Source organism: Rhyacophila brunnea, unplaced genomic scaffold, assembly GCF_057557595.1.
Source record: "Rhyacophila brunnea isolate RB1 unplaced genomic scaffold, BYU_Rbru_1.0 scaffold_5, whole genome shotgun sequence".
Taxonomy (NCBI): Eukaryota; Metazoa; Arthropoda; class Insecta; order Trichoptera; family Rhyacophilidae; genus Rhyacophila; species Rhyacophila brunnea.
In genome coordinates, this window is record NW_028233170.1 from 31,066,589 (window position 1) to 31,080,168 (window position 13,580).

At 32.8% G+C, this 13,580-nt stretch overlaps 1 protein-coding gene across 2 annotated transcripts in view; it reads right to left on the minus strand.

Moving 5' to 3' along the window:
• Acsl (Acyl-CoA synthetase long-chain) overlaps positions 1 to 13,580 on the minus strand; it is a 61,444-nt gene that overhangs the window by 15,632 nt on the left and 32,232 nt on the right. Inside the window, exon 1 of one of the 2 annotated variants that reach the window (XM_085956016.1) lies at positions 4,469 to 4,664. The exons of the other annotated variant lie outside the window; for it this stretch is intronic. Within the exon in view, the coding sequence (XP_085812142.1) occupies positions 4,469 to 4,488 (20 nt within the window). The 5' untranslated portion in view covers positions 4,489 to 4,664. Of the gene's footprint in view, positions 1 to 4,468; positions 4,665 to 13,580 lie in introns of those variants that run through there. 2 annotated transcript variants of the gene reach the window in all.

Here is a 13,580-nt window from a genome sequence, read left to right on the forward strand (position 1 = left end):
ATATTGTTATATTCTACTTGCTTAGGCGGGAAAGTGATTATTTTGTGAAAACTAGAAAATTTTAAAACGTGTTCGCTCAGATCTAAGAGCGATGTGCAAAAAAACTCTTCGATATAAATAATTAGCGGATAAATTAAAAAAAAAAATGGTACTTATAGTTAGTAATGTTATGAAAATGTATCCAAAATTAGAATTATTAGATTACGGACAAACTATAAAGTAACACATGTCAGAAAACATCGGTAAGTACTAAATCGATGGATTATAACCCCGGAGCGAGCTCAAATTAAAATAATAATAAATTATTGTTCTACAATTTATACGCCAATTCAATTATTGACATACGATTACTTAATGTTTTTTTTTTGATTTACAGTGGCCGACAGTCATTTCAATTTTTTTAACATAACCATTCATGCCGTCCATGCCTATAGATAGCCACATTATAGAAGCCATCATTTTCCTCTTTTTGGCAAAATTGAATTTTCCAAAACTTATAATTTTGCCCGTATTTAAGCAAAAAAAGAATGGGTTGATATCGTCGTCGTGGAATCAGACTAAAGTCTATACTCTATAGTCTATAAAAGTATGTGAAAAATCATGTTTTGAGATATTTGAATCAAAAGATTTAAACAAATCCATAAAATCAACGAATAAATTATTTGGTAGTGGAAATTTGGTAAAAAAAAAACCAACGACCCCATAAACCACACTGAACTGACGTCTGACAGCTGTTGTGTAGATGTAGCAAATTAAAAGTTATACGTTTCAAGCTACCACTCAACTGTAGTGTGAGTGTGACTTTTGAGTGTGATTTTACTAGTCTATTCCAGTGCATGAGCATAATTCCATTAGAAGAATGATTTTTTGTGAATAAATCAGGGCTCGAAATGGACCGGAGCGCCGTTCCTGTTCGTGAAATCGGTAAAATTATCGCTCCGTCTCGTGGAAAAAATATTTGACCGTCTGAGCTAGATAGGCCATATAATAGAAAATCTAACATACTTATTTTTATGAAATACACATAAAATTTAATAACTATGTCTTCTAACTATGATAACTATGTATTGTTGTTCAGAAAACTGTTGAGCGCTCCGGTTCGTAAACTTTTCCATTTCGAGCGCTGGAATAAATCCAGAACACAATTAAATTAAAATAAAATTACGGTTTTACCTTTTAACGTTGGATAGAGGATTGAATACTGATAAAATTTGTTTAATCAATACTGCATTTTTTTCGAGACACTACAGTCTGGTTCCAAGAAAGCGATATATTATATTATTATGAATGATAATACATTACAATAGCGAAAAGGTTTTCTCGCGTGACGTTTATGAAATCGCCCGTTTAAAAAGATTTGTAATAAAAATATCGTAAGATGTTGTGTGATTGTAAAATATTATTTATGACAAAGTAATATTTTGGACTTTGTAATTTCTATCCTTTGACACAGATAAATTTAATGTGGCAGGCAACCATTGATTTGCAGAATTATTTTCTATGCATTAAAGTAATCTAAACGCGTCAGAAATACGCGCCAACAACTACCAAGATACTGAGGTAAATTATGCACCTATTAGGTATAAAGTTCTGATTGGCGTAACTATCAACACAGTTTATTACTATTATTATGACATTATGGAGTGGAAAAAATGTCCACGACGCAATTCGAGAAACATGTATTATATAATTTACTGCCAAGAAATTTAATAATAGATGAAAATTAAACTTTGTATGTCTATTTTAGATCTCAGAGATATTTTCATTTATAATTTCAATGTCATGTTCGCAAATATCTCATGTGTTGTGTTATTTTTATCACAGCAAAGAAAGAAAGAAAGAAAGATAACGTTAAATAAGACTCCATGTTTACTAATTAATAATTATCATACAAACTGTCAATAAATATGGTAGCAGCAGGCTGTCTGACGTTTAGCCATAATTTATATAGGAAAACCACCGAGGGCTCTCTATCTGCCATAATTAGATAATAATATACCAGTGTATGGCAAAGTAACTACGTAATATACCTAAAACAAAAAAGTACATAAACCTTCACCAAAACAGTAGGTATATTAATTACTTCGTTGTATTTTTTTTAACGAAATACAAATCATGTAGGAAAAGAAATAATATTGTAAATACGACATAGTTGACAGAATTATAACGTTTATTAAAATAATGATATCGATTTGAAGGATATACCTAATACTTAATTAGATTGATAATAATATGCCTCATTGTTGGTTTCAATAGTAAAGGACGAATTCAAATTCCTTGGCCGCATTATTTTGATAATATAGTTTGAACATTTACTTTTTTTTACCTGGAGAGCATAGAATGGAAACCGGTCTCGATTTTAATTAAAATTACCGGCTACATACACAAGTTGTAGGTATAAGTTTTTATTTTTATTCAATGACTCGTTGTGTAGACTGTAGACGATTAGATACATATATTTCTATCATGCACTGATAGACGAGATGATTTTTGGTAATAGCATTGGACTATTTCAAATACGTAACGACTTTACGGTGTAAATTTGCTGTCAACAGTGTTCTAGTTAGCTGACTTGTCACTTAAACCAGTCGTATTCTGCAACATGCCTACATTCATAATAACACACTTCCCCGGTGTTGATACTGTGAAATAGCAAACAAACTTGGAGCATATTAGTAGTCCGCTAATTGAAAAACTTGTTCCGGACTTGACGTACCTAAGTAGTTACTTTTGTACACAATAGGTACTATATAGTTGATGTTATCAATTCAATAAAACATCACAAACGAGAATATATAATAAAATATAGTATGTAAGCCAAACCATGTTAACAATTGAACTTGCGTTTATATGGCAGATATCCACCATGAGAAACATACTAGGTATATTATAATGCATCTATTTTTGTACAGAATATAAGTACCTACTTATTCTTTTCGCCTCCTAAAATATATTATACATCTATCTGCATGTCATTATGTTGTAGGGAGTGGGAACTATTAATATTCAAAAAGAAGTCAACTATTATTTTTATGGCGTTATGCATATAAAAACCATCCCATGAATACAAATAATTACGATTGTAATTAGATAGGGTTCTTCTCAACTATGACACATGCACAGAGTGAGATCAGACCAATCCAGATTACCATTTGATGAAACACGAATAGGATCATCAACACATGCACATCATGGGAGATAACACTTCGCAAAGAGAGCTCGCTTTAATAACCCGCCAGTACGAGTTCAATTAATTATTCTGCTTATCGCGCCATCCCCTAACGGGGGTCGATCACCATCACGAAGATCCTTCCTCTACCATCTGCTAGAGCTAAACGGAACAGTTTGGCGGACTGCATCCGTTACCAATCGCGAAATGCTGCGTCGTCCTCTGCTTCATTTAATCGATTGGGTGCAATTAATTGTTTTAAAAAAAATATGAGCTTCAGATACAAGGTAGCGTCAACAAAATATCTCCATAGTTACACAGTATGTAGATCCAAATGCCATTGCAAAAAAAATAGATTAATAATTACGTTTAATTTGCTGTTTCAAGACAGGTCTAAATTTGTTATAAAATATTACATTCATCAACTATATTGGAATTGGGTGGTTTATCTGATAATTATCATTTGTCTTTATGGACCCCATGAACGCATATGCGCCCGAGTGGATTGGTTGCTTTCTGCATTATACAATCCAATTATTATCTATCGCTTCCTTTCCCGGTATGAATACCGGAATGAGTTCAACACCAAGTATCTACCTACCTAACCTACTATGCAAGCGAGTTGAATACTGGGCGGCAATTTTATCAGCTAATTGAAGTTAAGCATGTTGCGAATGCAATATTACCTAGGGATTTACTTTGCAACATCAAAAATGTCGTTGCGCGTTGAGACGATGTTATCTGCAGCACTGTGACGCTTATAAAATGTCGAAAAACACACACGGGAGAATCATACAATTCTTGGCAAACGACATGATAAATACACATAAAAAACTTATTCAATGACGGCATTGGTGTATTTTCACATTCGCGTCTTCCAAATAGAACTCCACCGCGAAACGAAACGAGGTGACAATACTACATAATATATAATAATCATCAATTCGACATGCAAATTTAAATATTTTGGCAACGATCTATCTATTCAGCAAATGTAGCAACATTTATATGGTATCTTTATTAAATTTAAACACTAAGAAACTGGTCTATTAACATGAGTTTGCTTCTCACAATACTGACGTATAACGTGATTATCATGCGAAGGTTTGATTAAAATAATTGAATCACAAAAATATTTGAATATTATTGGATTGAGAAATCATTAAAAAACATTACACATTAAAACGATATGACACAGTAGAATAGATAAGAAAACAGAGAAAAGAAACATCGTGTTACTTTGTTACATAATGTTTTTTAAATGTACGAAGCGAATATAATTGAAAATTTTAAACTTACGATTCTTCATCGATGTACATCTTCGATTGGGTTTAAAAGAAAAACACTTAACAAGTAACTAAACACGCGCTTCGCGTTAACAAACAGTAGGCAAGTTTGCGTTGTTTTTCCGTTTGCGTCGGAAAAACAGCCGGAGGGACAACTCGATGCGAGTTGCGGAGACACGAGGTGGTGCTGTTAACACGGCCCGGCTACTGACGCTGATAAAACGACGTCTCCAAGATCTCACCGAAACGACACCGCCGCTGTTGTGGGTAGGGCGCTTACGCGAAAAAGACGGTTTGTTATCAGCGGTGACAGGGTTGCCACATTCATTGTACACTAATTGTATTAAATTATGACTTGCAAAAAATATAATCACACGGGAAATTGATTGATTTTTTAAACATCCACTTCTAATCGAGTGGCCGTTTCTAGAACCGTAAAAAAATAAGGATATATTTATTATTTTGTTTTGATACCGTGGGTGACAAAATTTCATATCCTTCAATCCAATACACAGGTTGGATAAATGACTTAACCACCACTTCTCGTGAAGAACCTTAATATAACCTCCACTAGTACACCGCAGTCAGACAGAATGTGAGCGAACATGGTGATTTACTTTTTATTATCCTCCTAAATTATACATATACCTACCTACAATCGAAATTAGAAACTTAGTATGAATTTAGTCTTTACATTTTCATTCAGATGACAGCTTTAATGTTTTTTTAAATTAATATAATAGAATACATTGTAATTTGTAGGTAGGTACCTAACCTATAAAAGTTTTACCTAGGTACTGGAATTTATCGTAAAATTTTATTTCAAGTGTCATTGTAAATCTTCATTATCTTCATGTAGTTAGGTATAGCGAGTAGTTACATATTAAATATTACGCTAACTATATTACTAATGGTTCACAATCTCGAGTGAAAATAGTGCGGTCTAGACACCATCTCACACTTTCAGTTAAGATAATCATTTCATTTCTGATCTAAATTAACCGTTAATAAAATTAAGATGAATTATTGTTTATTATCTATAATAAACAGTAAGAGAATAGCCTATTTCATCGATTCCATTGATTTAAAATGTACACTTCACAATGTATACATAGTATTACTAATGTACTTTAAAAACGTGGAATCTAATCTAATAAATGAAACACGCCCTGCCTATTATTTGGCTGAAGTACCCGGCTTCGCACGAGGTCGCTTCGTTGGCCGATATTATATGTATCTTAAAAAACAATACCAATCACATTTTTCAATACTTGGGAATGAAAATAATTTAAACACCAGTAAAAGTCAAACAAAGGAACACCGAATTAAAATCGAATCTAAAAAAATATGCAAACTTTATAACAAATAAAAATTTAAAAAATCGAAGGAATAAACATACTTTGTATTTATTTTTTATATAATTAAAAATACACGCTATCCCTATCAAATGTGTGACAATAATAACCATTGCACTCATTTTCTAATGAATAATGATAATGTTACAAAAATGACAATTCATTAATACATATGAATTAATAAGTTGTCAATACATTCGACCCAATTAATATACAGGTAGGTACATACTATTAACAATTAAAAATATTATTTGGTACGCAAATTATTTATAAACTAATATTATTAAACTACCATACCAATTCAAATAATTATTCGAATGATATCTATGCATTATTAAACAATATAGCCTGCAGCGGAATAAATTGCCTATTTAAATGGAATTATTATGGTGTTGGCGAAATATTCATTGATATAGATAGAATGTTGATACTTCACGTGGTTTGGAAATGTTCAATTGACAGCATCAAGGTCCATTTATTGACTTTGAGAAATCAACCGGTATTATAATACAGTAATAGCTGTATAAATAAATAATACTGTGATCGAAATGCATATAATATCAATCACTAGGTAATCACTAAACACTGCTTTCGGGTAATACATTAGTATTTAAGGGTGATCGCCCCCTGCGATTTTTTTAAATATTTTTTTTAAATAATCTTACGTTAAAACTATGAAATTTTCCAAAATCGTTTTGCAATCATACATTTTAATGATAAAACTATTCATAAAATAAAATAAAAATCTATGTACCTACCCTACCCAACAACGTATATTTTATATATTATATATGTATATATGTAGGTAAACCAAGACATGTGCAATTTAATTAATTAAGTATAAGTAATTTCAATTTCGAGATTAAATGCGAAACAACTGCAAAAGTCATTGATAATGTAAAAGTGAAGTAACCAAAAGAGCATGCACTATAATATAGATATAAACCAAATAATAATAATATTATGGTTTTTTTTAGAAACTCTATTTGTACTAACAAAACGAAGACTTCAAACCGTGTAATGGTACATATTATATTTATCGTATTATTATTGACTGAAAGAAACATGATTACAGTCCGTGAGCTACGACATAATATCGTTTCCCATGACCTAAATGTTTTACTAATTCGACGTGGCCTAAAAGAAAAGTTTTCTGATTTTAAAGGAAAACGTTACAGGCAAATAGATTACAGCTTTCACCAAAGTTAGCCAAAAACATTAGACATTTTCGAATTGTTTTCATTAACAGCATAGCATTATTATTTATTATAAGGTGCGGTATTTATCATATTATTATATTCATAGTCAATACATGACATTATGACACCGTACACATATTATTTTACTATTCATGAAGCCTAATCCAGACCAACGTGCATATATCTGTACATAAACAAATACACATTGTACAAATGACCATGTACTTTTGATGTACTGACAAACAAGGGTGGCCATATTTGGGAGGAAAGTTATATTGGTACATACACTGTTTCATCGGAAGTACCGATGCCTGGCCTCGTGGAATGCAACGTTGATAAAATTGTACATATTTGTACGATATAGACATTCCAAACTGAATTTAATTTGATAGCGATGCGGACATGCGCAAACTTTCAAACAAATTTTTGTGCACGTGCATCTGTGTAACGGCAAAGGTTTATAAACTATTTTATAATTTATTTGCGGGCATACGTACCTATATTGGTTTGGAGTTCGCTTGAGGCAAAAAACAACAGCGACGGCAAATCAAATAATTTCAGGCTATTCGATAAATAATGTAAATAAAACACTTACATAAATATACCTGACTATATACATACAACCTTCGAAGTATAGTTGTCAACCTATTGAATTTGTTGATCTAAAATCTAAGCATTACGTACTGTTCTACTTCGCGAATCGAGATGTATGCACAGATTACTATTGCTATTACGTAACGCGGTGCCATTGGATGACATTGTCTTCCATAATATTATTATAATTTGTAACATACGATAATAATATTATGAAAAAAATCTTGGAGCATATCTTGCGTCGGAACATGTTTACAATAACCTCAAAGAATTCGATATGCAAAAAATTATAGAGTATGTAGGTGTACAATTTTATGGTAAATTATCTATATTTTTTTTTTATATATATATATTAATATCCATGTTCTTGCTTTTTCGTACAAGGTGGTTGTTAGTAATTTTGAACAATCACAAACTCCCAGGCTTTGAGAAAAACACATAAATATTGTGTGACCTGACCGGGAATCGAACCCAGGAACTCTCGGGTGGAAGGCAAGCGCATTACGCACTGCACCACGAGAGCCGCCTGAGATTATCTATATTAGGGATTGCAGAAACCCGAATCCCAGAATTAACAATGCTGTAATCACAAGATTAACATCAATATAATTTTACTTACTTAGGCCAGTTTTCGATAATAAATAAACTAAATACCTAAACTAATATTATTGCAATTTATCTCTTTATACTTAACATTAATTTTCTCATTTTAAAATTACATCCACCATTTAATATTTATATTTACAATTCAGTCTCCTTTAATAACTAACAATTGTTTTTATTTATTTAACATTTAGGTACCATAATTGTATAGTTACATAATTTATTTTGTTATAATAATAGATATAGATATGTATTTAGCTTAAGAATTGTCTCCAATGGTTCATTGATAGTAGATAAATATTTATGTATACCTACAACCTACACCAATATTTTCACCAATCCCGGGAATAAAGATTCTATCCGGAATTTCAATCCCTAGTACCTACATATAACTTACTAATTGACTCTTGACATTCCATTTTATTAAATCAAAAAGTTTGTTTACAAGATGAGTCAATTTCAATTGAACCTAAAATCAGTAGGTACTTAATATATATTATAAATATAACATTTTCGACGAAGATAATAATTATCACAAAAATTTAATTAAAAACATTTGCTATTTAATTTTAATTTGTTGATTAAAACACCGTTTCTCCCTGTCCAATCAAGATTGTATCGCGATATCACCAAAGTTGCGCAACGAGAGGTGTTTTGTTATCTTGGCAGCCCACCTAAGCATTTTGTGAACGCCGAGACAAAGTTCGATTTTTTTTTTTCACTTTCGATATCGAACTCTGGGAGTTCACAGACACCGATAGTATCTACGCCATGCTTCGATAAATAAATAAAACCGAGTAAGTAACCACTAAGTGACACGTAAATGTCTTAATTACAAAATGTACATTGTACTAAGTCCATGTGACCACAATGAAGGAAGCAATATAATATATTATATTTTGTTACAATCGCTACATTACATTGCATTTTTGAAATAGGAACATAATGTTCAATAATGGATTAATATTATTAGAATGGTATTGGTATTGAATGAGTATTATATTTATAGGGCTGTTAAACCAAATTTTCAAAACTATTGCCCAACGCAGCACCCAGTTTTGATAAAGGATCCTTGCTTACTGAAGCACGCATCATGCCTCATATTATTTATATCTAATAAATCTAATAATAATACAAAATAAGCGCACTAGAAGTGTCTCGCGTTAGCTGTTCGTGTTAAGTAAAGAAAAATGTGACAAATTAGAATTTTCAAAGGAATGAACAAAATGTACCCCCCGCACCTACGTTTCTTGATGACACTGAAACAATTGATTTGGTCAAGCCGTTAAACCAGGCACGGGCAAACCGCGGCCCGCGGCCCGCGAGCAATACTATATTTTTGAAAAAGATTCACGTTTTTATCTTTTAACGCCTTTTTCAACTACAAAATTAACACCTGAATTTGAAAAAATGTTAAAAGACGTAAAACAGTTCCATTCCTCTCATTAGTTAATAAATAGTGTAGACATATAAAAATAGTATTTTACTTGCGGCCCGCCGCTCATTTTGAATTCCTGAATTTTGGCCGTTCATCCGAAAAGTTTGCCTCCCCCTGCGTCAAACGGTCAGCCGGTGATCGCGGTGATCCACATGTTTCCGCGTGATTCCCCTCCATAATTCAATACATCCTTTCAGGTGTATACCCCGGCGAAACAGTCGACGAGTGCCCAAGGAAAAAGTTATATGGATCACATAATGTGAAAGTGATTATGAATCTGACATAACACGTATAAATATTACATTTCTTGGGTCAGAATCAGAATATAAAAACTAGAACATTATTGAAAATAATAAGATGTGTGTTGCCTTCTTGATGAGGCTGTAACAAGTTTTAAATCTTTAGTGTCGAGAAATAAGGGATATATTTGAACGTCATACTAGTATTAAACAATATTATAATAGTTATGTCTGTATCGTAATAATGCATTGTCACGTCAGCGAAACGTGGTTCAATATCGGTTATATTTATTTGACGACGGTCTGCGTGCTTTGTGTTGTTGGCATGTAATAAAGCGAACGAGGCGTCAAATCCTTGGTCTATGGCAACTGGTTTTCACATTTCTATCTTATTAATTTGTTCGATGGCAGAAAGCTTTATTATGGGAGGCGATACAATATAACGATAAAAATCGCGAATATATCGAGAATAATGATGCTATTGATGCTGGGAGAAACTGTTGCATCAATGCATAATCGTGCCGACAGACATAATGTAGTGCCCCTAGTAAAAACATTATTTTTTTGGCACAATGCCTGAAAGACGTAGCCATGAAAATGTCAGTCGATAACTTGCTGAAAAAAATATTCTGAAAAGAACGAACTAGCGCTCGGCTGAAATAGAATAACGCAGTATAAATATTGAAAGTAGTCCATATTCAACAGGCCAAGTTCATAATAATATTGAATTTATTAGGTATCATTTTGAAACATCTTTAGAAATATACAGTGTTAAAAAAACCGTATAAAAATCTTGGCAGTGATGGGAGTTGAGTACTTGAGTCGGTAGAATGATTGATAAAGCTCTCGCTAAAGCGATAAATGTGAATTCGAACCCCATTCAGTTCATAAAAGATTTATTCTAAAATGGTACATATTGTATTTTTATATAGAATTACCATCGATCTCGTGACCATTGTTGACGGTAAAACATCGAGCGATAACTGGAAGCGAATTCGAACGAAAAATATAATATGTATATAATATTATGTCCCTGGAAGTAGGATTATTTATTCCGTTTTGTATGGTTTATCGATATGATTAATCCCACGTTCTGCAAATCAGCATGCTCGGTATTTGTCCACGAATGCCTAAATTCGTTGAAGCAGTTTTTAAATAAAATATAATATCGCGGTTTTATGATGTAACCTTATAATATCTAGGCACGTGGCAAAATGTCAGTGGGTGATAAAATGATAACAATTTAATATGCAATGAAACAAAAAGATAGTGAGATACTCGTACATATCTTAAAACACGTGCAACAGCCTAAGGGCCTAAAAACGCCGGCATACGCGTCAAATCCAAAAAGTGGCGCTAATACGTCTTCAAACGTCTATGTAGATAGGAAACCGGTGGTCGTGGCGCTTCTAACAAACGCTGTGTAAAGAGCCTAAATAATCTTTGTTTTGTGACTTTGAAAGATGCCACGATACGACACAATTGAACAAAAACGACAAAAGATTCTAAGCCGATTGGCTTGTTTACGAAACTATTTGATAATTATTATTAATTCTGATTTATAAGATAGGGAGAATAGATCTATCAAAAATAAACTGTTTTTTTTAATACATATATATTATATTAAATTGATTTAAAGACTTGATTGAATCAGTTAAAATTTATTATCTAGCGACAACACTAATTATTACACAAATAAAGAGATAAAATAAAAAATTGCACGATTACATAAATTATAATAAACTTAAAGAAGTCACTGCAAATGGCGATAAACAATAAGCAATGAGTCAAACAGCAAAGGGGTACAAAGACGACAAGGAAATATAAAATATTGAGGACCCACAGTCTGATGAACGTCACGCAATGTCCAATCACGGTTCAAAGTGGGCCACTGCTTTAAGTTATTGAAGACAGGCGAATATCGTAATTGTGGTGAGTAATATTATTTTTATTAAGAAACAAAATCAAAATCCATTGACCGGTTAAAAGCAAAGGTCAACCGAAACGAGCGATAAGAGATAAGAGTCCAAGAGCATGTCATATTAAAATAATTAATACTATTATTTTTATTTTTATCTCGGGTCATTTGAAATGAGATGACGATGCGTACCTGCCGACCTCTGACTGCAGACCGTATTAATAATTATTATGATATCAACTGTGTCAGTGGTTCTGAAAATTTCCCGCCACGTGCCAATGTTAGAAGGCGTGATGATGGGCATAACCAACCACACGCAGTCCCCGTAGAGTGTATACTGTATGGGTATGAAGAGATAAAGCGGGGGTACCGCTGAAGTAATTGTCTGGTGGTTAGCCCACCCGCCAGCCGTTGAACGTGTTCAATGTCTGGCTGTCGTAGTGGGCGTAAGCTCTTATGCCGTTTCCCCACGTTTTCGTTCTGCACACAGCGCTCCGACACGTTGGTTAGGGTGTAGAAGTCGCATTTTAACTTATTATTGTATAAAATGACTCGAATTTGAATGAAAATCGCAAGAGTTTTAAATGACATGGCTTCGTTTTCGTCTTCGACCGAAAACACTTCTATGTAACACTATAAAAAAAATAGTTAATTAAAAATCCAGAAAGTATTACTAATCTGTTGTCCACATTGCCTACTAACGGGCAGAGCATCTGAATAATAAAAGGGCCTTCGCAATAATTGCATCTGGTTTTGCTCATATAAATTTCATTATCTAGTAAACAGATAGATAGATGACTGTGATTTAAAATGAACTCTACTACTATTAATTATTGTACTATAACGTCTCCATTTAGTGAGATGTTCTATGTACGGATGTGTCCTGTGTCAACGGTGGTCGATAATAAATTATCTCACTTTAACTCTCACAGGCTCAAAATGAGTAATGCCATCGATATACATTAATATTACACATTAAACGATTGAGAATCGGCAACTAGTTGCGCAAAGTCCACTGATCGTTTGCATTATAACTGTACATATTATGCATAAAATAACCTGTAATTATTAATTTCCGATGGGTATTTTTCCCCACGACTCTTGCAAACCTTGGACTGTGATCCATAACAATATTATCGAAGATTAGCAGCGTAGCACGCGCATTTTACTATTGCCGGTATTCGGATCGTCGTTCATGATGCCCTAATTATACAGTAGAACCTCGATTATCCGGATTATTTTCATTAAAATACAAATTGGATATAATCGATGCTTTGAAACGCGGTGACTCGGGACGTTATCTATCTAATAAATATGGTCAACTATCTCGGATATAAAAAACATAGTGAAACTACACCAGATCCTCTTTTTGCACTGCTTTTTTTGCATGGTTTAAAAAAAATATGATTATTTTTTATTTACACTGATTTTTTTTGCTTTAACACGGTTTAAAAAGGCTAAAATGAATAAAAATAGAAATGTATGTAAGTACATATTTATCAAAAAATTGCGTTGCAATGGACCGCACGCCACTGTTGTCATGCATACATACGTATATACATGGCGCCACTTGTCAGTCACTTCGGTTTCGATACGAGAGGACACGCCGCGTGCTTCGGCGTCAGCGTCATTAAGCCAACGAAAAACAGCAGTAAAAGGGCACGTTTATTGTCAAGGAGCAACACTGAATAAATATATTTCTCTATGCTAAATTTAATTTAAATCGAAGACTGTATTTTTATGTATAAATAATAAACAAATTCTATTTATTTTGAGTTC